The sequence below is a fragment of the Mytilus trossulus genome, unplaced genomic scaffold (assembly GCF_036588685.1).
Source record: "Mytilus trossulus isolate FHL-02 unplaced genomic scaffold, PNRI_Mtr1.1.1.hap1 h1tg000050l__unscaffolded, whole genome shotgun sequence".
Lineage (NCBI taxonomy): Eukaryota > Metazoa > Mollusca > Bivalvia > Mytilida > Mytilidae > Mytilus > Mytilus trossulus.
In genome coordinates, this window is record NW_026963292.1 from 1,675,560 (window position 1) to 1,698,656 (window position 23,097).

At 31.2% G+C, this 23,097-nt stretch overlaps 1 protein-coding gene across 1 annotated transcript; it reads left to right on the forward strand.

Annotated features, from left to right (window-relative positions):
- Positions 1-4,671: 4,671 nt before the first annotated feature.
- On the forward strand, positions 4,672-9,336 carry LOC134699289 (uncharacterized). Its single transcript, XM_063560891.1, has 3 exons — positions 4,672-5,086; positions 7,198-7,425; positions 7,945-9,336. Exons 1-3 carry the CDS (start codon positions 4,835-4,837, stop codon positions 8,467-8,469), a joined length of 1,005 nt encoding a protein of 334 aa, XP_063416961.1. The 5' UTR covers positions 4,672-4,834; the 3' UTR covers positions 8,470-9,336.
- Positions 9,337-23,097: the final 13,761 nt, after the last annotated feature.

Below are 23,097 nucleotides of genomic sequence, written 5' to 3' on the forward strand. Positions count from 1 at the left end.
CAAGGTTTTTATTTATACGAATAATGTGACTTGATAATTATCACAATAATAAGAACTCAAATTCTGATATCTAATACATATAATATATCTGTATGTAGCTTTCCCTGAAATGGCAATAATTGATCTTGCGTTTTTGTCCATTCATCTAAAATCTTTCTAACAATAAATGCTTACAATAATTTCTGAATTTTCAGTACTTGCTGTAACAATTTTAATTGAATGTTATCATTGTTGAACAAATACACAATTGTTGGTCTTTTTCAATGCCAATTATGAGAAAAGAAAAAAATATATTGCTTGCTGCAACAATTTCAAATGATATTTTTTCATTATTTGTCTTTTTCAATGCATTGGTATAAGCACATGTAAAAAAGTGTTGGTCATAGATCATATTCAATTTATAAATGTATATTTTTGTATAAATATTTTATTTTTGTAAATATTGATGTATTTATTTCTAGTCTCTGTGCTTGATTTGATATTGTGCAATTTTGAAAAACAAAATGTCTGTCCAAGATGTTAGTTTAAAATTTTTGTTTCAGAAGTGACAAGGTAAAATACTAAAAGGGTATACATTTTGATACTGTTCCCAGTTACTAATCTGGCTATCTGTTACAGCTAAATGTCTTGAGTGTGTAGGTAAAAGTGATATCTTTGGTTAGCTTGCCGTAAACTCATTATAAGTTAGGTATACTACCCTCCTTTCAAAGTAGTATAGTCCTACAGACAGATAGATTGTTATATGTCGGACTAGTCTACTCTTAAAGGTGGGTTTTATACCTAACTTGATGATGACTTCACATTTCAGCTAGCAAGCAAGCTAACCAAAAAAATTATTTTTATCTACACACTCAAGGCATTTTGATGTAAACAAATTTCATTTTAGAGATACATACATGTAACAAGTAGATCTACTGAAAGTCTAGTAAATGTCCAAGGCTAAGGAAAAGCAGTTTCTGTTAATATCTCAAGTCCATTTAATTGATCAAAGAAACTAAATAGACATATGATCTCTAGATTTAATTTAAATTAACAAGTTTGAAATTTGCCATCACATTAAATTTGCATAACCGGTACCTGATGGTTGGTTATAACCAAGATCTCTTATAAATCTACAAATTCATGTTTCGATGTGCTGTAGTGGAGCAGGGATATACTTCATTTTATTTTTATTTTGGGGTAATTCATGTCTGAGGTTCTGTCTCTTATAACCCACATATTTTTACTGTTCATGAATAGTTCAAGATTTAAATATTATGGACTCATTCACATCTTCGAGTAACTCACTCTGTTGTGATACTTAGGTTATAAAGGACACATTTTAATCAAGATTCATCAGATTATTATTTGTTTTATACTTTTGTTTTTAAGAGGGAATAGACCTTAGTTGAAACTGTTTTAATTTAAAAAGTAATAGGAAAGAAATGTCTGTAATTTCTATTCCATATTAATACATCCTGAAATTTAAACTTTTCCTTTTGATTCTGCAGACAGTTATTAATTTTGTACACTGAGAATAGACTATTTTTCTTTTAAAGAAAAAGATACTGCATTATATACAATTGATTCATGATAAGTTTGCCCATATCTTGCTTATATAGTTACATTCAAAAGAATTAACAGTTCACAATAGGCATGGTCTTATGTACATGTTTAAAGACACTTATCAATCAAGATTTTTCAATTTTATCACATTTTTATGGTACAAATAATGTAAGTCTGTTCATTTTTCAGAATTCAATACTGAGAATACAGAACTTAAAGACATTTTAAGAAAAGACAAAAGATGGGTGATTAAATATTGCTTTAATTTGCTTACATATATACATATATTGGATATCAGAATGCAATTCCTTTTAATGCAATACTCATCAAGTTGCATTATTTGCATTAGTATAATCATACCAATAATTTCACAATTTTACAGTATTATACAATTAACAAATACTTATATTGATTTATCAGTTTAAAACTGCAACAGATATTATTATTTTGATTATTTTGATTATGGTTCCATAATGAAAACAGTATACCTTGTTGTTCAACTTCTGTCGTTTTTATCCATAACCTGAATAAAACTTTACATTCCTACTGCTCTTTTTATTTGTATGTAGTTTATAATTTTGTACACAAACCATGTGTTTATAGACTTCAGAAGACTCATCAGTAATGTTTAAATCAATAGGCCAAATAAAGTACAAACTATTCTTAGTTTAATGTGCGTATTGTTATTCTTTTACTTTTCTACATTGGCTAGAGGTATAGGGGGAGGGTTGAGATCTCATGAACATGCTTAACCCCGCCGCAATTTTGCACCTGTCCCAAGTCAGGAGCCTCTGGCCTTTGTTAATCTTGTATGATTTTAAATTTGAGTTTCTTGTGTATAATTCGGGGTTTAGTATGACGTCCATTATCACTGCACAATTATGCATATTTTTAGGGGCCAGCTGAAGGAGACCTACGGGTGCGGGAATTCTCGCTACATTGAAGACCCATTGGTTGCCTTCGGCTGTTGTCTGCTCTATGGTCGGGTGGTTGTCGCTTTGACATATTCACTATTTCCTTTCTCAATTTTATTAGATTGAATGATAGGTTGTTTTTTAACATTACTTTCTGCACTATGGTGCTATTTTGAGACAATCAATTTTATTTAGTGGAGGAAACCTTAGAGTTACCAGAGAGAACCAACAAACCATTGAGAGGAAAGCTGAAACTTCTTATTAATAAACACCTTTGTCTCCAATCCAGCCTTTAGTCCAGATGGCAACCACCATTCTTTGATGGCCCATATGACCATCCATACTTTTTTTTTAGAACTTCCCAGTCTTGGGGTGCAAGTCTTTTGATGGCCAGAACATCACTGGTATTGGTTATAGGGACTTATCTTTTATTATAAATATATACAAAGGAAGACAAGGAGGTATAATATAGCCAAAATAAATCTGGGCTGTAAAAACAAGGTCTCCTTTATGTCAGAAATCTGTAAAAAGAAAGGACATTTAATAGGCATACCTGGCTTGCCAATAGTAATTTTACAGAAAAACACTCCAGTTACATTTACTTCCATGCAGTATGGATGGACTGCTGGAATAAAGAGGCAAAGAAACACAGTTTGGTTAGTGTTCACCTCTCAAGGTCATATAAGAATCGAAAAATAGACCGAAAATGACATTTTTTAGTAGGGATGGGATCATACTGACATACTCACCAGAAAATATGAAAATTAGGTCAAGGACAAATGAAACATGTCGGACTGACATGTACACCAAACTGGGTGACCTTACAATATCTGAGAAACGAACCTTATCATGTAACTTATACCTTGACTGAGTTCGAGGTCAGGTGAACCCTGTCTGACAGATTAGATACCTTGCAAGGAAAGTGGTCCTGTTGCTTACAGTACATGAGAAACATTGACCAGTGACTCATAAAAATAAGACCAAGTGTATATGAAACCCGCCAGACAGACATGTATTACCTACAGTCATTGCATAAATCAAATACAAAAACATATTTTGCGTATAATTGATAATTATCCCACAAGGACGTGGTGTGTCAGTGCACGTTGAATTGTTTTACATTGTCTTATCGGGACCTTTTATAGCTGACTATATGCGGTATGGGCTTTGTTCATTGTTGAAGGCTGTACGGTAACCTATAATTGTTAATGTTTGTGTCATTTTGGTCTTTTGTGGATAGTTGTCGCATTGGCAATCATACCACATCTTCTTTTTTATACGATCACCCGATGGCTGGAGTCACTTTTAACTTAATCAAAGATCCATAACAAGAGGTCAAGGTCAGTAAACCCTCACACAAAGAAGGATACTTACATGTAGACGTTGCAAGGAACAATATACCAAATATAGTTATCCTATTACTCCAGCAATCACAGAACCATAAAATGAGGTCAGATGATATAAAGTATGGGTCAACTTTGATGTGCTGAAGGATTGTACTTGGTGAACGTAAATATGTTGTTCCAATGAGGGACATCTTACTTTGACCTTTTCTTCAAATTTTGTCTCGCATTTTAACTAATTTCTGATAGTTCAATTAGTGAGTTATTTTATATTAACTTCTTCTTCTTCTTGTCTCCGTATAAACATCCTTTATAAGGATCACCGCCATAAGTTATGGCGTATAAAGGAAGCATTTGGAACCTGTATAGGTACAGATTAATGTGAGTATTTGCCTACCCAATTCCCCAGCCAGGCCGTGACGGGTCTTATTACCAGAAAGTTAACCGTCCCTAAACATAATAAAATATAACAAAATAAAACATATCAACTCACACACTCACCTGATTCGCTCAGTTAAGTCCTCAAAGTATAAAAAGTGTATTATTTTCTATGTATCAAATGACCTTTTTTAATATCTGTGTTTTAAATGGGAAAGGGTCACCCCGGATGCCCCACAAATGCCTTCAAGGTTGACAAAAGACGTCTAAGGTAATAACGAGGAATCGGTTAGGACAAAATCTATCAAAACCGACACTACCAAATGCCCTGCTGTATCAAGGTAGAGGAAAGCAATTATTAACTCATTAATTTAATTAAGTAATTTCTCTTCTTTGTTTCCGGTTCGAAACAACTTAATCCTAAGGGCCGTTAATCCTAATGGTAAAATATACTATTTTTGTCATTTATGTCAAAACGGATATAATTTTTGTTTACATCACAACCATTCAGGAATTGATTATGTTTATAAAACTTTGAATCTTGAAATCTTAAGGAATTAGAAACCGCGCGTTCCTTTTCAATCGCTATACAATAACAGTATACTAAATTATCTAAATACATCTTACCTAACGAGTGATACATTTTTTTAAATTATGAACCTGAGGAGGACATTTCACATGATTAGTCGGACCCTGCATATTGCGAGTAAAATAAAGCAACACGATGCTGTAGACAACAAAAGGATAACTTTCAGCAGAGTAAAAGTTGATGACTATTACAAAGTGTTGTCTATAAAATCACCTGATGATGTTTATGAGGGATACGATTACTTACCAGACCGCTTCCATAAACTGATTAGTAGTTCCTCAATTGAGGGGTATGCAGCCTCTATCGACAACAAAATGGTATGTTCCGTAGATGTTAAAAGGATAGACACAAAAACCAAGTCAATGCATATGGTTTCATTGTGAGTTAGACGTTTATGACATATCCACTTGTTTGTTGTTGTTTTTTTTTGTTTTTTTTTATCGAAATGCAAAACCTTGTAAAACACATTTTTTTCAATGGCTCAAATTGACAAAAAAACGAGAACTATACTAGTACTGTTTCAAACTGCATTGAATGGTTATGTTAATTGCTATGTTTTCCTGGTCTCTGGGTAATACAGCAAACGCAGCTAAGCACTAAGAATTTTTATCCGGTAAGAACTCGTGATTCAAATTACAAGTTTCATCAATCATTAAAATACAGATCATATGCATATGTCCAAGTTTTGCCTACAAGGATCCGATAACGCTCCGTTGTGCTTTCTATTTAAAAACCTTTCGAGATCCTTGAGGTTTGTCGGATTAATACACACCTTCAAAAATTTGTAGCTGAAATATCATCGGCTGATATAATAATAATGAAAAAAATGATTGGTTTATGATCTCATTAACCAAAGACTGAAATTTTATAAATGTTTCATATATTACTATTATAGTGTGCCCCGTTTTTCTTATACTAGTATATACAGCACATATTGCGCATACTAGTATACCTTATAATAATTATTATAAAGTGCTTGTTTAGATATTTACAATTTTATGGTATACAATCAGTAGACGACTGTCGGTTTAAAAGATAAATATTTAATTTGACAATGCTCTGCTGAATTTGAAAACAAAATAATTTTGAAGTTTATCTGATTTGGCAAGATTTAGAAGTACTTTACAAGAACCACCCAATCAAGTATGTAACATGCATGATATAACATGACGGCTTATCAAATATGCGTTTGAGATCCAATGAATATTAGATATTAGATCATATTAGCTTATAATAAGTTCCCACAGAAATCTTGTATACTCTGTACGTATTAATGTTAATCCATCGTGTCTCATACTTCTCAGTCACACGTTCTTTCGACCTTATTATACGAAAGCTAAAATAAGGTGTGACTTTTCCATACTTTATTCAATTTCAATTTTAACAGGTTCTAAATAGCATAGTTGTGATTTTTATAGTAGATACAAATTCATACAAAGTAGTTTGAACTCCCAGTATTATGAATATGATTAAGACATTTGTCTAATTATAAAAAAAAGCATAAGCGAACTAATTTCCCACACACAAAAGAAGAAACACTTAAAAGCTGAAACAGAGATTCGTACTTTGCCTACACGTGTTACTTTCAAAGTTAACTCTAAAACTCATCCTTACCACGCGTCCACCTACTTACAAACTATTCAAACGTTTTTACGATATCAAAAGGCGTAAGTCTTGTTCACATATTGTACCGTATTATATTGATCTATGGAAAACCGTCATTTGAATATCATCCGAATGGTATTTATTCGAGATTTTTTTAAGGATTTGTTCATGAACCGATGGACATCGAACCCCATGACCAGTCATGACAAAAAATATATACAAAAGTCATTAGATTGTTGTAAAACAAATACAAATACAAAAGTCATTAGATTGTTGTAAAACAAATTAAAATTGTAAACAGGCATAAGTTAACTAGCAAATTTAATTTTTATGAAATCAAGTACACAAATTGAATATTAGCAATTCAATTTTATAACTCGAATACATTATTTCAGTGACGAATTTGAAAGAAGCATTGATTCGTGTAGAATCTGTTTTGGCGGACCCCGGATGTGACTTACTTGCATATAAGTAGTTTACCGTGGTTTCTTTGTCTTAAGTCACGTCAGTTGTTTAACTATTTACATGTTTGTTGCGAATCAGCCGACGAGTTTCTTTAATATTTTAGGTCATTATTCTTTATCTTTAAAAATACTACGAAATACGTTTATTTTTTTTTACCACCCCATGATTCTCTGTTCCCTGTGTTTTAGCACCCGATTATTCTCTATTCGTCATATTTTTTCCCATTTTTTCTATTCTATTTTTTTTGCTTATTATTCTCTATTGAAGAAACCCTACCCATACTCTCATACTAGTATTTTGTTTTTATACTGAGTTAATTGGGTTAATGCTTTTATCTAACAATGGGCTTTTATTTAAGGTTGCATTCCAACTAGTAAATCTTTTGGACGATGGTCACACGGTCTTAAAGCAAGCTGGACGAGTGACTACAGAATATGAAGGAACAGGAATATACAACGAGCTTGATTCATTTACACAACAAAACTATAATGCATTGGGTAGACAAAGGACCTTCTCATTTGACGCACACAACCAAACTTTGACGAAACATCTTTATGCTAGAAAAATGGATACAGTTATGTCTAGAGTAAGAAACTATATACAATTCCTTAACAATTTCAAAAGAGTCAATATGCCTAAGAATAATACAGTGGTGAACACATGACAAAATAAACCCTTTAAAATTTACACATGTTTACATTTAGTTCAAAATTTACAATGCGTATAACATTTGTATCTTTTTCCGGTTTTGGTAATTCAGATATAATTTGGTTGAAATGCACTAGAAATTGACAAATAAGGGAGGCTAACTCAGTAGTTAGTGATAATTCGAACATAAATTAAGTAAATCGAGATACACGAAGCATAGTTAATATGAAAGATATATAACTTATTTTAGCAATTGCAATTTGAAAAGGAATTGATAGAAAACAAAAGGAGGAATAATGACCTCAATGAAAAATGTAGTGGGTGGGGGTGATAGTACGATTTGCATGTAGAAACCGGGTGTTATGAGTCGTGAAGTGGAAGCGATATGTATATCTTGGTCAAATCAACAATATCCCTATGTTATATTACTAAACTTGTATACCTTTATACATTTTAGGATGTAACAGCGTATCATGTAAAGTCTCACAGAGAAATACTAAAAAACAATACAACTGGAACAAACCACGACAACAATACTATATTTCCTGTCCATCTGAAGGAAGTCTTTAAATCAGAGAAAACGAGTAGCGAACTTTTCCCGGAAGGTAGAATGCTATGTTTCTATGTTCCATATAAACTAAAAGATTCCAACATACCACTGATATACTCTCAAGGAACGAAAGTTCTAGGATCAGTTACTGATGGCTTCCTGTTAGTGACAGCAGGGACAAGCTTCCAATGTAACAAAGGACATGTATTTGTACTTGACGTATACGGAACTTTAAATGAAACATTTGTAAAGCACCTACTACAGCATTTACGACATGTGGACCTACGATATTTAAATGAGCCAATGGAAATCAACGTACATTGTATGGATTCTGGAAACCAGTATATAACTGATGCTATGAGCCAACTTGATATTCAAAAAGACGAAAGTTTTAGAGATGTTCATCATGTGGCTACCGCTGAAATGAGTTAGAAATACTTATTTCAGTGGTATTGACGAACTCATTACAGCTAATTTCTTATGCATGTAAAGCAAGACTTTGGTTAGCTTACTTGCTTTGTTTGTATAATTGTTTGTATTTTAGATATAGTCCAATTAAGTGTTGGTATATGATATGTACAGGTTGAAATATGCGTATATATATTGCATAATTACAGAGCTATAGCTAGAATTAAGGTTTGTACAAACAGAGCAAGCAAGCCTACCAAAGTTTTACCCTACAAGCAGTAGAAAATTAGCTGTAAAAGCGAAAAGAGATTAAGTTATATTTTACGTATTCGAAGTTATTAAGATTGAAATTAATATATGATTGTCAAATGATGTATACCATAACCTGAATATCCCCCTAAACAATATACTTTTTGGAATTTGCTATATTATAATACAACTTTGCATCTTTTGATACTTTTGTTGAACGAAATGGAGCTAATTGTAGCGAAAGAACCTTCATTTATTCTGGATCATTTTTGTTGAATTACTTGTCTTTACTTGGAAAATATAAAAATATATAAATTGTAATGTAGAACTGATCTCTGTATACTAAGCATACAATGAACACATGACACTCAAATACAAATACGAGAAATCTCTAGAAGCCAGGCTCCCCTTTTAGTGGGAAAAATTTGTTGATTTTACAGGGGAAAATTGGAGCATGACTGGAGCGGATTTGCCCTTAGGACAGTTAGTGTGCCCTCCCCTAATAATAAGTTCTGGAAATGCCACTGGGTGGTTTTCTATTAGTCAAATAAACATTCCCCACATCTGAAACCTAGAGTTTAATTATAAATAATTTAATTTTGGATGTAACGCGTTTTCTGATTGGCTGACGTTATTTTGTTATGAGCCGATGACATTATTTAGTCATGTGACCGTGACGTCATCAACGTTTTTCATGGTTTTCTATGGTTTAAAATGGAATTTAGAATTAAATTATAAGAAATGACTATTCGAAATAACATAAAAAATATTACAGTCATTCCTAAAATGAAAATTATCTTTTGTATGACCATTACACTTGTAAAAATTATGTTAAATAATATGCATTTTCATTCTGAAACCAAAACCAAAATATTAATTAAAAAAAAACAATTATCTTTTGTATGACTACTGTATATACTTGGTAAAACTGCTAATGAAGAACTGATCTCTGCGAGCATATTATATACACATGACACTGATACAAATACAAGTGTATTTAAATTTAAGAATTAAATGCCTCTTTTTGTAACTTTATTGGGGTGTAAAATCGTTGCCCTAAGTACATTTTTTAAGAAGCATCGAAGCGCTTCATTCTAAAAATGTACGCACAGTCTACGCTTTTACAACCATATGAAGTTACTAAAAGAAGCATTCAATCATTCAATACTTATAATTACATTTTTAGCTAGAATCATGAAAACGCGATTTACAACAAGTTTTTATTTAATTTAACTGTAGATTTTATTGTGGGACCTCGTGTTATCATGACTGATAATTTTTATTGTGTAATGCAACTGCGAATAACACATGATGTGTAGTTCGCTAATCAGAATAACGTATTATAATGAAACATACATCTAATGTAACATGTGTAATTATACTGAAACACAAGAAGCAAGTAGAAAAAATGGTGATCCTTTAAAGAATTACATAAAAAAAGAACTTCAATGTTAGCTAAAATCATTTTCAAATAAACAACTCCCGAATTAACCTCCAGCCTGATTAACTTAAGCTTTAGCAACATGTCATTATATAAGTTTTGACCAAGGTCGGTAGATGATGGTACTATATAAAGGTCAAACTTTTTAAAGCTTTCAGTTTGGATTAAAACAATATATTTAGAGATAAACTTCCTGATATAATTTGATATTAGACTAAGCTGATAATAAGAAAAGGAAACTTCTAAGTACTGTATATTCAGAAATTATTGCAAGGTTTTTATTTATAAGAATAATGTGATTTGATAATTATCACAATAATAAGAACTCACCTTCTGATATTTAATACATAAATTTATATATATTATACATCTAAAATCTCCTTAATAATAAATGCTTACAATAATTTCTGAATTTTCAGTACTTGGTGTAACAAATTTAAATGAATGTTATCAATGTTAAACAAGTACACATTTTTTCCATCTGTTTTAATGTGAATTATGAAAAAAGAAAAAAAACCATGTTGCTTGCTGCAACAATTTTAAATGATATTTCTTCATTATTTTGTCTTTTTCAATGCTTTGATATAAGCACATGTAAAGAAGTGTTGGTCATAGATCATATTCAATTTATAAATGTATAGTTTTGTATAAATATTTTATTTTTGTAAATATTGATGTATTTATTTCTAGTCTCAGTGCTTGATTTGATATTTTCAAAAAACAAAATATCTGTCCAAGATGTTAGTTTAACATTTTTGTTTCAGAAGTGACAAGGTAAAATACTAAAAGGGTATGCATTTTGATTCTGTTCCCAGATACTATTCTGGCTATTTGTTACAGCAAAATGCCTTGAGTGTGTAGGTAAAGGTGATATCTTTGGTTAGCTTGCCGTAAACTCATTATTAGGTTAGATATACTACCCTCCTTTCAAAGTAGTCTAGTCCTACAGACAGATTGATTGGTTATCTGTCGGACTAGTCTACTCTTAAAGGTGTGTTTTGTACCTAACTTGATGAGGAATTCACAGTTCAGCTAGCAAGCAAGCTAACCTAACATGTTTCCTTTATCTGCATACTACGGCATTTTGATGTAAACAAATTTCATGTAAGAGATACACACATGTGACAAGTAGATCTACTGAAAGTCTAGTAAATGTCCAAGGGTAAGGAAAACTTTATATCTGTTTACAATATCTCAAGTCCATTCAATTGTTAAAAGAAAGTAAAAAGACATAACGTAAATGATCTCTTGATTTATTTCAGTGAAACAAGTTTGTGAAATTTGCCAACATATTAAATTTGCATTACTTGATGGTTATAACCAAGATCTCTTGTAAATCTACAAATTCATGTTTCGATGTGCTGTGGGCAAAAGGAAATACTTCATTTTATTTTCATACTGGGGTAATTCATTTTTGAGGTGCTGTCTCTTATAACCCACATATATTGTAACTTTTCATGAATAGTTCAAAATTTTAACATTATGGACTCATTCACATCTTCGAATAACTCACTCTGTTGTGAAACTTAGGTTATAAATGACACCTTATAATCAGGATTCATCAGATTATAATTTGTTTAACACTTCTGCTTTAAAAAGGTGAGAGACCTTAGTACACTGAGAAGTGATAATTTTTATTTTAATCCTCAGGTCCGTTAATCCTAAGTGTAAAGTAAACTATTTTTGTCATTTATTTCAAAACGGATATAATTTTTGTTTACATCACAACCATTCATGAATTGATAAAGTTTATAAAACTTGAAATCTTAAGGAATTAGAAACCGAGCGTTCCTTTTCAATCGCTATATAATAACAGTATACTAAATTATCTAGATACATCTTACCTAACGAGTGATACATTTTTTTAAATTATGAACCTGAGGAGGACATTTCACATGATAAGTCGGACTCTGTATATTGCGAGTAAAATAAAGCAATACGATGCTGTAGACAACAAAAGGATAACTTTCAACAGAGTAAAAGGTGATGACTATTACAAAGTGTTGTCTATAAGATCACCTGATGATGTCTATGAGGGATACGATTACTTGCCAGACCGCTTCCATAAACTGATTAGTAGTTCCTCAATTGAAGGCTATGCAGCCTCTATCGACAACAAAATGGTATGTTCCGTAGATGTTAAAAGGATAGACACATTGTTAGTTAGACGTTTATGACCTATTCACTTGTTTGTTGTTGTTGTTTTTTTTTTTTTTTTTTTTTTTGTTTGTTTGGTTTTTTTTTTTATCGAAATGCAAAACCTTGTAAAACACATTTTTTGCAATGGCTCAAATTGACAAATGAACGAGAACCCTGACCAAGCTCGCATTTATACTAGTACTGTTTCAAACTGCATTGAATGGCTATGTTAATTGCTATGCTTTCCTGGTCTCTGGGTAATACAGCAAACGCAGCTTAGCACTAAGAAGTTTGTCCGGTAAGAACTCGTGATACATATCACAAGTTTCATCAATCATTAAAATACAGATCATATGCATATGTCCAAGTTTTGCCTCCAAGGATCCGATAACACTCCGTTGTGCTTTCTATTTAAAAACCTTTCGAGATCCTTGAGGTTTGTCGGATTAATACACACCTTCAAAAATTTGTAGCTGAAATATCATCGGCTGATATAATAATAATAATAATAAAACAATGATTGTTTTAAGATCTCTTGAACCAAAGACTGAAATTTTATAAATGTTTCATATATTACTATTATAGTGTGCCCCGTTTTTCTTATACTAGTATATACAGCACATATTGCGCATACTAGTATACCTTATAATACTTATTATAAAGTGCTTGTTAAGATATTTACAATTTTATGGTATACAATCAGTAGACGACTGTCGGTTTAAAAGATAAATATTTAATTTGACAATGCTCTGCTGAATTTGAAAACAAAATAATTTGGAAGTTTATCTGATTTGGCAAGATTTAGAAGTATTTTACAAGAACCACCCACTCAAGTATGTAACATGCATGATTTAACATGACGGGTTATCAAATATGCGTTTGAGATCCAATGGATATTAGATATTAGATCATATTAGCTTATAATAAATTCCCACATAAATCTTTTATACTCTGTACGTATTAATGTTTATCCATCGTGTCTCATACTTCTCAGTCACACGTTCTTTCGACCTTATTATACGGAAGATAAAATAATGTCTTACTTTTCCATACTTTTATTCAATTTCATTTTTAACAGGTTCTAAATAGCATAGTTGTGATTTTAATAGTAGATACAAATTCATACAAAGTAGTTTGAACTCCCAGTATTAGGAATATGATTAAGACATTTGTCTATTATAAAAAAAAAGCATAAGCGAACTAATTTCCCACACACAAAAGAAGAAACACGTAAAAGCTGAAACAGAGATTCGTACTTTGCCTACACGTGTGACTTTCAAAGTTAACTCTTAAACTCATCCTTACCACGGGTCCACCTACTTACAAACTATTCAAACGTTTTTACGATATCAAAAGGCGCAAGTCTTGTTCACATATTGTACCGTATTATATTGATCTATGGAAAACCGTCATTTGAATATCATCCGAATGGTATTTATTCGAGATTTTTTTAAGGATTTGTTCATGAACCGAGGGACATCGAACCCCATGACCAGTCATGACAAAAAATATATACAAAAGTCATTAGATTGTTGTAAAACAAATACACATACAAAAGTCATGAGATTGTTGTAAAACAAATACAAATACAAAAGTCATTAGAATGTTGTAAAACAAATTAAAATTGTAAACAGGCATAAGTTAACTAGCAAATTTAATTTTTATGAAATCAAGTACACAAATTGAATATTAGCAATTCAATTTTATAACTCGAATACTTCATTTCAGTGACGAATTTGAAAGAAGCATTGATTCGTGTAGAATCTGTGTTGGCGGACCCCGGATGTGACTTACTGCATATAAATAGTTTACCGTGGTTTCTTTGTCTAAAGTCACGTCAGTTGTTTAACTATTTACATGTTTGTTGCGAATCAGCCGATGTTTGGCCGATCTATGTAAGAGGTATGCGGGTCCTTCGTTTCTTCAAGGATTTGTATAGTTACTATACAAATCTTTGGTTTCTTTAATATTTTAGGTCATTATTCTTTATCTTTAAAAATAATACGAAATACGTTTATTTTTTTTTACCACCCCATGATTCTCTGTTCCCTGTGTTTTAGCACCCGATTATTCTCTATTCGTCATATTTTTTCCCATTTTTTCTATTCTATTTTTTTTGCTCATTATTCTCTCTTGAAGAAACCCTACCCATACTCTCATACTAGTATTTTGTTTTTATACTGAGTTAATTGGGTTAATGCTTTTATCTAACAATGGGCTTTTATTTAAGGTTGCATTCCAACTAGTAAATCTTTTGGATGATGGTCGCACGGTCTTAAAGCAAGCTGGACGAGTGACTACAGAATATGAAGGAACAGGAATATACAACGCGCTTGATACATTTACACAACAAAACTATTATGTATTGGGTAGACAAAGGACTTTTGACGCACACAACCAAACTTTGATGAACCATCTTTCTGCTAGAAAAATGGATACAGTTATGTCTAGAGTAAGAAATTATATACAATTCCTTAACAATTTCAAAAGAGTCAATATGCCTAAGAATAATACAGTGGTGAACACATGACAAAATAAACCCTCTCAAATTTACACATGTTTACATTTAGTTAAAAATTTACAATGCGTATAACATTTGTTTCTTTTTCCGGTTCTGGTAATTCAGATATAATTTGGTTGAAATGCACTAAAAATTGACAAATAAGGGAGGCTAACTCAGTAGTTAGTGATAATTCTAAGCTTAATTAAGTAAATCGAGAAACACGAAGCATAGTTAATATGAAAGATTTATAACTTATTTTAGCAATTGCAATTTGAAAAGGAATTGATAGAAAACATAAGGAGGAATAATGACCCCAATGAAAAATGTAGGGGATGGCGTTAATGGTACGATTTGCATGTAGAAACCGGGTGTTATGAGTCGTGAAGTGGAAGAGATATGTATATCTTGGTCAACTCAACAATATCCCTATGTTATATTACTAAACTTGTATACCTTTATTCATTTTAGGATGTAACAGCGTATCATGTAAAGTCTCACAGAGAAATACTAAAAAACAACACAACTGGAACAAATAACGACAACAGTACTATATTTCCTGTCCATCTGAAGGAAGTCTTCAAATCAGAGAAAACGAGTAGCGAACTTTTCCCGGAAGGTAGAATGCTATGTTTCTATGTTCCATATAAACTAAAAGATTCCAACATACCACTGATATACTCTCAAGGAACGAAAGTTCTAGGATCATTTACTGATGGCTCCCTGTTAGTGACAGCAGGGACAAGCTTCCAATGTAACAAAGGACATGTATTTGTACTTGACGTATACGGAACTTTAAACGAAACATTTGTAAAGCACCTACTACAGCATTTACGACATGTGGACCTACGGTATTTTAATGAGCCAATGGAAATCAACGTACATTGTATGGATTCTGGAAACCAGTATATAACTGATGCTATGAGCCAACTTGATATTCAAAAAGACGAAAGTTTCAGAGATGTTCATCATGTGGCTACCGCTGAAATGACTTAGAAATACTTATTTCAGTGGTTTTGACGAACTCATTACAGCTTATTTCTAATGCATGTAAATCAAGACTTTGGTTAGCTTACTTGCTTTGTTTGTATAATGTACAATTGATTGTATTCTATATATAGTCCAATTAATTTTTGGTATATGATATGTACAGGTTGAAATATGCGTATATATATTGCATAATTACAAAGCTATAGCTAGAGTAAAGGTTTGTACAAACAGAGCAAGCAATAAAATTGAGAAAGGAAATGGTAAATATGTCAAAGCGACAACCAAAGCCTACCAAAGTTTTACCCTACAAGCAGTAGAAAATTAGCTGTAAAAGCGAAAAGAGATTAAGTTATATTTTACTTATTTGAAGTTATTAAGATTAAAATTAATATATGATTGTCAAATGATGTATACCATAACCTGAATATCCATCTTAACACATTACTTGTTGGAATTTGCTATTTTATAATACAACTATGCATCTCCCCAAAATGATACTTTTGTTGAACGATATGAAGCTAATTGTAGCGAAAGAACCTTCATTTATTCTGGATCATTTTTGTTGAATTACTTGTCTTTACTTGGAAAATATAAAAATATATAAATTGTAATGTAGAACTGATCTCTGTATACTAAGCATACAATGAACACATGACACTCAAATACAAATACGAGAAATCTCTAGTGGCCAGGCTCCCCCTTTAATGGGAAAAAATTGTTGATTTTACTGGGAAAAATTGGAGCATGAATGAAGCGGATTTGCCCTTAGGACAGTTAGTTTGCCCTCCCCTTATAATAAGTTCTGGAAATGCCACTGGGTGTTTTTCTATTAGTCACAATAACATACCCCACATCTGAAACCTAGAGTTTAATTATAAATAATTTAATTTTGGATGTAACGCGTTTTCTGATTGGCTGACGTTATTTTGTTATGAGCCCATCGACATTATTTAGTTATGTGACCGTGACGTAATCAACGTTTTTTCATGGTTTTCTATGGTTGAAAATGGAATTTAGAATTAAATTATAAGAAATGACTGTAATTTTTTTTCTGTCTATTCGAAATAACATAAAAAATATTACAGTCATTCCTAAAATGAAAATTATCTTTTGTATGACCAATACACTTGTAAAAAATATGTTAAATAATTTGCATTTTCATTCTGAAACCAAACCAAAATATTAATTAAGAAAAAAACAATTATCTTTTGTATGACTACTGTATATAATTGGTAAACTTGAAAAAAATGCTAACGAAGAACTGATCTCAGCGAGCATATTATATACACATGAAACTGATACAAATACAAGTGTATTTAAATTTAAGAATTAAATGCTTTTTTTTGTAACTTTATTGGGGGGTAAAAGCGTTGACCGAAGAACATTTTGTATGAAGCGTCGCAGCGCTTCATTCTAAAAATGTACGCACAGTCTACGCTTTAACAACCCTATGAAGTTACTAAAAGAAGCATTCAATACTTATAATTAAATTTTTAGCTAGGATCATGAAAACGCGATTTACAACAAGATTTTATTTAATTTACCTGTAGATTTTATTGTGGGACCTCGTGTTATCATGACTGATAATTTTTATTGTGCAATGCAACTGCTTAATGAATAACACATGATGTGTAGTTCGCTAATCAGAATAACGTATTAACATACATCTAATGAAATTATTCTGAAACACAAGAAGCAAGTAGAAAAAATGGTGATCCTTTAAAGAATTACATACAAAAAGAACTTCAATGTTAGCAAATCATTTTCAAATAAACAACTCCCGAATTAACCTCCAGCCTGATTTACTTAAGCTTTGGCAACATGTCTTTATATAAGTGTTGGACCAAGGACAGTAGATGGTGGTACTATATAAAGGTCAAACTTTATTTTTTTTTAGCTTTTAGTTTGGATTATAAAAATATATTTAGGAATAAACTTCCTGATATAATTTGATTTTAGACTAAGCTGATAATAAGAAAAGGAAACTTCTCAGTATTGTATATTCAGAAAATATTGGAAGGTTTTTATTTATACGAATAATGCGATTTGGTAGTTATCACAATAATAAACTCATAAATCTATAATGACAAAATTGCAATTAAGGAATGACTGTAATATTTTTTCTGTCTATGAAGAAATAACATAAAAAATGTGGTGCACACTGTATAACGCGCGTTTTAAATCGTAGAAACCCATGAAAAAACGTTGATGACATCACGGTCACATGACTAAATTATGTCTATGGGCTCATTACAAAATAACGTCAGCCAATCAGAAGACGCGTTAAAACTAAAATTAAATTATTAATAAATGTATGCAATAATTTCTGAATTTACAGTATATAGATGTATTCAAAAGAATAACAGTTCGAAATAGCCATGGTCTTATGTATGCCTTGTTAAAAGACATTATATATTTATGTTTTTCAACTTAATCAAATTTCTATCCCAAATAATTGTAAGTTTGTTAATGTTTCAGAATCCAATACTGTGAATACAGACCTAATTGTGTGCACCTATTTATTGACATTTTTTAAGAAAGACCTAAATATGTGAGTTAAATGAGTGCTTTAATTTGCTTACATACATACACATATTGGATATAAGAATAGAGGTTCTCTTTATTGCGATACTCATCTGGTTGCATTATTTGCATAAATATAATCATACCAATAATATCACAATTTTACAGTATTATACGATTAACAAATACTTATATGGATTGATTGGTTGGTGTTAAACACCACAAAAAATATAGGCAGTTATTTTGATTACGGTACCATATTTGATTATCCATAACCTAAATAAAACATTACATTTCTATTGCTGTTTTTCTTATGCCTCTGCTTTAAAAAAGTGGAGAATACTGTTATAACTCTGTCAATCCATTCATCCATCCATCCATCCATCTGTTGGTCCTTCTGTCCCATATCACATCTTTCATAGGCCACAATACAAGGATTTCTGACACTTTGTTTTGGGGTTTATATAAGTCAGCTATGTGTATATCAAATATACATACCCCACGTCAGAAACCGTTTAAAAGTGCATTTCACAATTATTTTGTATTTTAGGCTAAATAGGCCCCAAAAATTTTCCGCTACGCTCGGCAAATTTTTAAAACTTCGTCCCCTTTCAAAAATCCTGGATACGCGCCTGATAATGCCGCTGTACTATCGTAGATGGGCATACACATATGTAACATTCACCATATTTCCCTAGTGCTGTCAAAATTTCTAATCGACCATTTAGGGTGGCAACCCAATTACAGATCCTACGTCTTGTAAATATTGCTATCTTGTTCCAGTTCTAAAAATGCATGAAATATTTGGCAATTGTTGTAGAAGGGTCTAATTTTATTTAGTTATTTTTAATTATTAATAATTTTATTATTTATATCATTTTTCAGTTTTGAAACGACGACCAAACTTTAAAACTGCCATTTTTTTCAATTATGTATTTTACATTAATTTATCAATATGCGAGATTCGAGTTTCAAATTATCTACCGAAACACTACATACAGTGTGTATGTAGGATTAAATAGTGTCCCCCATGAAATGATGTTCCATGGACAAAAAGTCACAGGTATGACCTGTGAAATTTTGTCAATGACAGAATTTTATTATAAAATATTGTCCACATCTGTTTAAAAGTGTCCCTTGAAAAGGTATTCTATTTTGACCTTTGTTGGATATTTTTCAAAGTGAAATAATGTCCAAATTGCATAAAAGTCTTGTCTAATACCAAATTATTTAATCTACAAAAAATAATAAGACTAAATCAACATTTGTTTTTTTTTTAAATATTCAGTATGAAGCAATGAATTGTTTTAAAGTCATAAGAAACCTCAAATTAAAAAAAAATATGCATATGTTTTTTTATAACTAAATGGATAGTTTTCATTATACAACTTATGTACATATACTTTTTTCTGAGAAAAAATCTTTATTTTGTCCACATTTAGAAGTTAAGTTATTTTTAATTGCTTGCTTCCAGGAAGCAATTCGACGACATATTTTCCGTATGCATAGTGACCCGAGCGTAAAAAAATGGCAGTTTTAAAGTTTGGGAACTCTATAATTATGCAGATGACAACACCCTTTCATACGCAGATAACGATTTAGATAAATTAATTAAAACTTTAGAAGAAGAAAGTAAAATTTTGATAAACTGGTTCTCAATAAATAAAATGAAAGCAAATCCAGAAAAATTTCAGGCAATAGCTGTAGGTAAAAAAAATAAAGACAAAAACCTAAAATTTAAATTAGAAGGTAATGAAATAGAGTGTGAAGATAACGTTAAACTGCTAGGTGTAACAATAGATTTTAAACTAAATTTCAATGAACATGTCTCTATAATATGTAAAAAAGCATCCAAACAATTAAATGTATTAAAAAGAATAGGTAAACACCTGACTAAACTCGGAAAATTAACAATTTATTATTCTTTCATAATGTCCAACTTTAATTACTGCCCACTAGTTTGGCACTTTTGTGGGGAGGTAAATACAAAAAAGATAGAGAAAATTCAAGAGAGAGCACTAAGGTTTATCTACGAAGACCATTCAGCAAGTTATGAAGATCTACTCTGCAAATCAAAATTACCATCTTTAAAAGTAAGAAGAATGCGATCTTTGGCAATTGAAGTTTTCAAAATTATAAATAAAGATTGTCCTGTTTATCTTCATGATTTGATTCACTTAAAGGAAAAAACTTACTCTTTCAGATACCAGAATACAGCAGATCTACCACATGTAAGAACAACTGCATATGGCCTTCAATCTTTCAGGTATGCAGGTGCTAGGCTTTGGAATGAGCTGCCAGATGAGCTTCGTAAGCAATCATCTTTAATTCAATTCAAGAACTTGATAAATTCTTGGTCTGGCAGCTCATGCCAATGCTTTGCCTGCAAAACCAGTTAATCTCTGCTTATTATTTTTTGTTTTGTTGCTTTATTTTCAGCATGGCAAATTTATTCTAATATCTTTACTATAGTGCTTCTGCTGCTTTTGTGCTAATTTTAGAAACTTAATGTGCTTTTATGCTTTTTATGTGCAAACCATTTCATTTGTGCTTTTGTGTTTTTATCTCATAATTGCATGTACCAGTATGTGTTAAACTTGTAAGATGCTTAAAGAACTTTTGTGCTGCATGTTTATATACTGATTGAACTCTTGCTTTATATGTTTAATGTTGTGTGCATGACTCGATATGTATGTTTTGTTTAATTTGTTGATATGTCGGTTTTAAAAGCTCTTCAGAGCTTATGTTTGTAATTGCTTGCTTATACCGACTCTAAATAAAGCTTTATGTCTTTTGTCTTATGTAACCCTCCTCGTAAAAATTCGGTGACCACAATACGCATGGATCTGTCATTGAAATAAACAAATATCTGATTATACATGTTAAACACGTGCTGAAAACCCATGCTTTTTGTGAGTTTTTTACTATAAGGTGACAATCGGTAAAACTCGGCTTCAAAACACGGCATTTAATGAGCAGCCATATTTGTTAAATCATAACAAACAGAGAGAAAAAAAAATTGACGATTAAATGATATATTTGCGAAAATAATGATAAAATCGTGCACAGAAGACTAAGTTTATGATGTATACATGCATTGGTCCAAGAATTGAACAAACATTATTTTTCACCACTCACTCGTTTCATATGACTTTAATATCTTCATGATCTTTGGATTGTCATTTTTTACAAGATGTATATAAAACTGTAACATTTCATTGTTTTTAATTTCATGTTGCTTGGCCTTCCTTCTAAATGATCTTCTTTCATTATTATTAAACTCTGGAAGATATAAATTGACCATCACAGAAAAAGTCATATACATGTAGCTGTTTATATTCACCATTTTCCATTTTTGTTTACATCTGTGTTGTCTTCATTTAAATTTCAATCATGATTTAACTAATTGATTAAAACATTTCAATGATTGCTAAATTATCCCCCTTTTATAGGGACAGAAAAAAATAGATACACTATGATAAATTGTCCCATGCCAAATATTTTTATAAAACATCCATGAAATTATGTCCAAGTACTAAGGAAATTTTTTTCACAACGGGAGACACAAAATATCACAGATGAACTGTGAAATATAATTCAAGGAGACACAATTTCATGGGACACTTTTTTGGCTTACATGTACACTCTGCAGTGTTGCAACTTTTACCATAGCGGTGACGGTAAAAAATAAGTGTTCCGAATACAAATCAAAAAAAAAAAAAAATGAAACAAATCTTACATGTAATGTCGTTACACAGTCGGAAACCAGGTTGAAATAAAACAAAAGAATCGAAGCTCTTTATTAGAGAAGGCGAAAAATGAATGTATTTTTTACTATAGTGACAAAATTTTTATAAGTTAATAGAAACATACAAAATTGCAATTTTCTTCTCAATTACGAGGTGTTATTTTTTAAAAGTTTTTTAATAACATCATTTGCATAAGTTTTCAATTTATCTAGTTCATAGTTAAGCAGAACAATTAGATATCAAGTCGACGACATGGGTATCTTTCAAGTTGGATGACAAAAATGCATAACCTCCGATTTTTTAGAAAAAATTACCACGGACGGAAAACATATCAATCTATTAGTTCAATAATTTTCGTGTCTGCCCTTCCATTATGTGACTGAAGAAAAAAAATCAAAAAAATGGGTAATAATTGTATCGAAAAGGGAGAAATCGAGTGCATCTTTTTATGTAAGGGCGTGTTTGAGTTGAGTATTTTGTCTTGATATCGTATAAAGTAAGAATATTTCATATATCGTCTCGCGTCAGATTCTATCATTTTTATATATTAAAGCTACAGGTTGTATCATATTATAAACAAATATTTACTCACCATATCTTTGAAATTAATCCTTATTGGGAATCAAAATCATTAATCCATTTTATTTATGAATGAACTACACATGTATCCCTTTAACAAATCGCACGTGGTAAATGATCACTCGAACAGAAATTTAATGTAATTGAAATTAACATAACAAAAGACGTGATGTACGATAAAATTGAAACTGCTTAATAAATACAGGTAGCCTTTGTGAGAAATAAATAATGATAAAAACATACTTTATTCAAATAATTATATATGGTGAGAGGTATAGATATATAGATCGATAAGAACTACATGAACAGGTACATTTGTACAAGGATAGATAATATTTATAAAGGTGGATGTTAATAATTTATAGTGGGAGTTTTTTTTTCTCATTTGCTTTTTCCCCGACAAATGAGTCTGTAAAAATGGGGCCCCCTTAGTTGTTCCCTGGGCAACTGAGGGTTGATGTAACAGGTGATTATTAATAAAA

Coding starts and splice junctions, on each gene's coding strand:
- LOC134699289 (XM_063560891.1), top strand. CDS start 4,835: ATGAACCTGAGGAGGACATTTCACATGATTAGTCGGACCCTGCATATT. Junction 5,087..7,197: donor CCTCTATCGACAACAAAATG/GTATGTTCCGTA, acceptor CTTTTATTTAAG/GTTGCATTCCAACTAGTAAA. Junction 7,426..7,944: donor TGGATACAGTTATGTCTAGA/GTAAGAAACTAT, acceptor TATACATTTTAG/GATGTAACAGCGTATCATGT.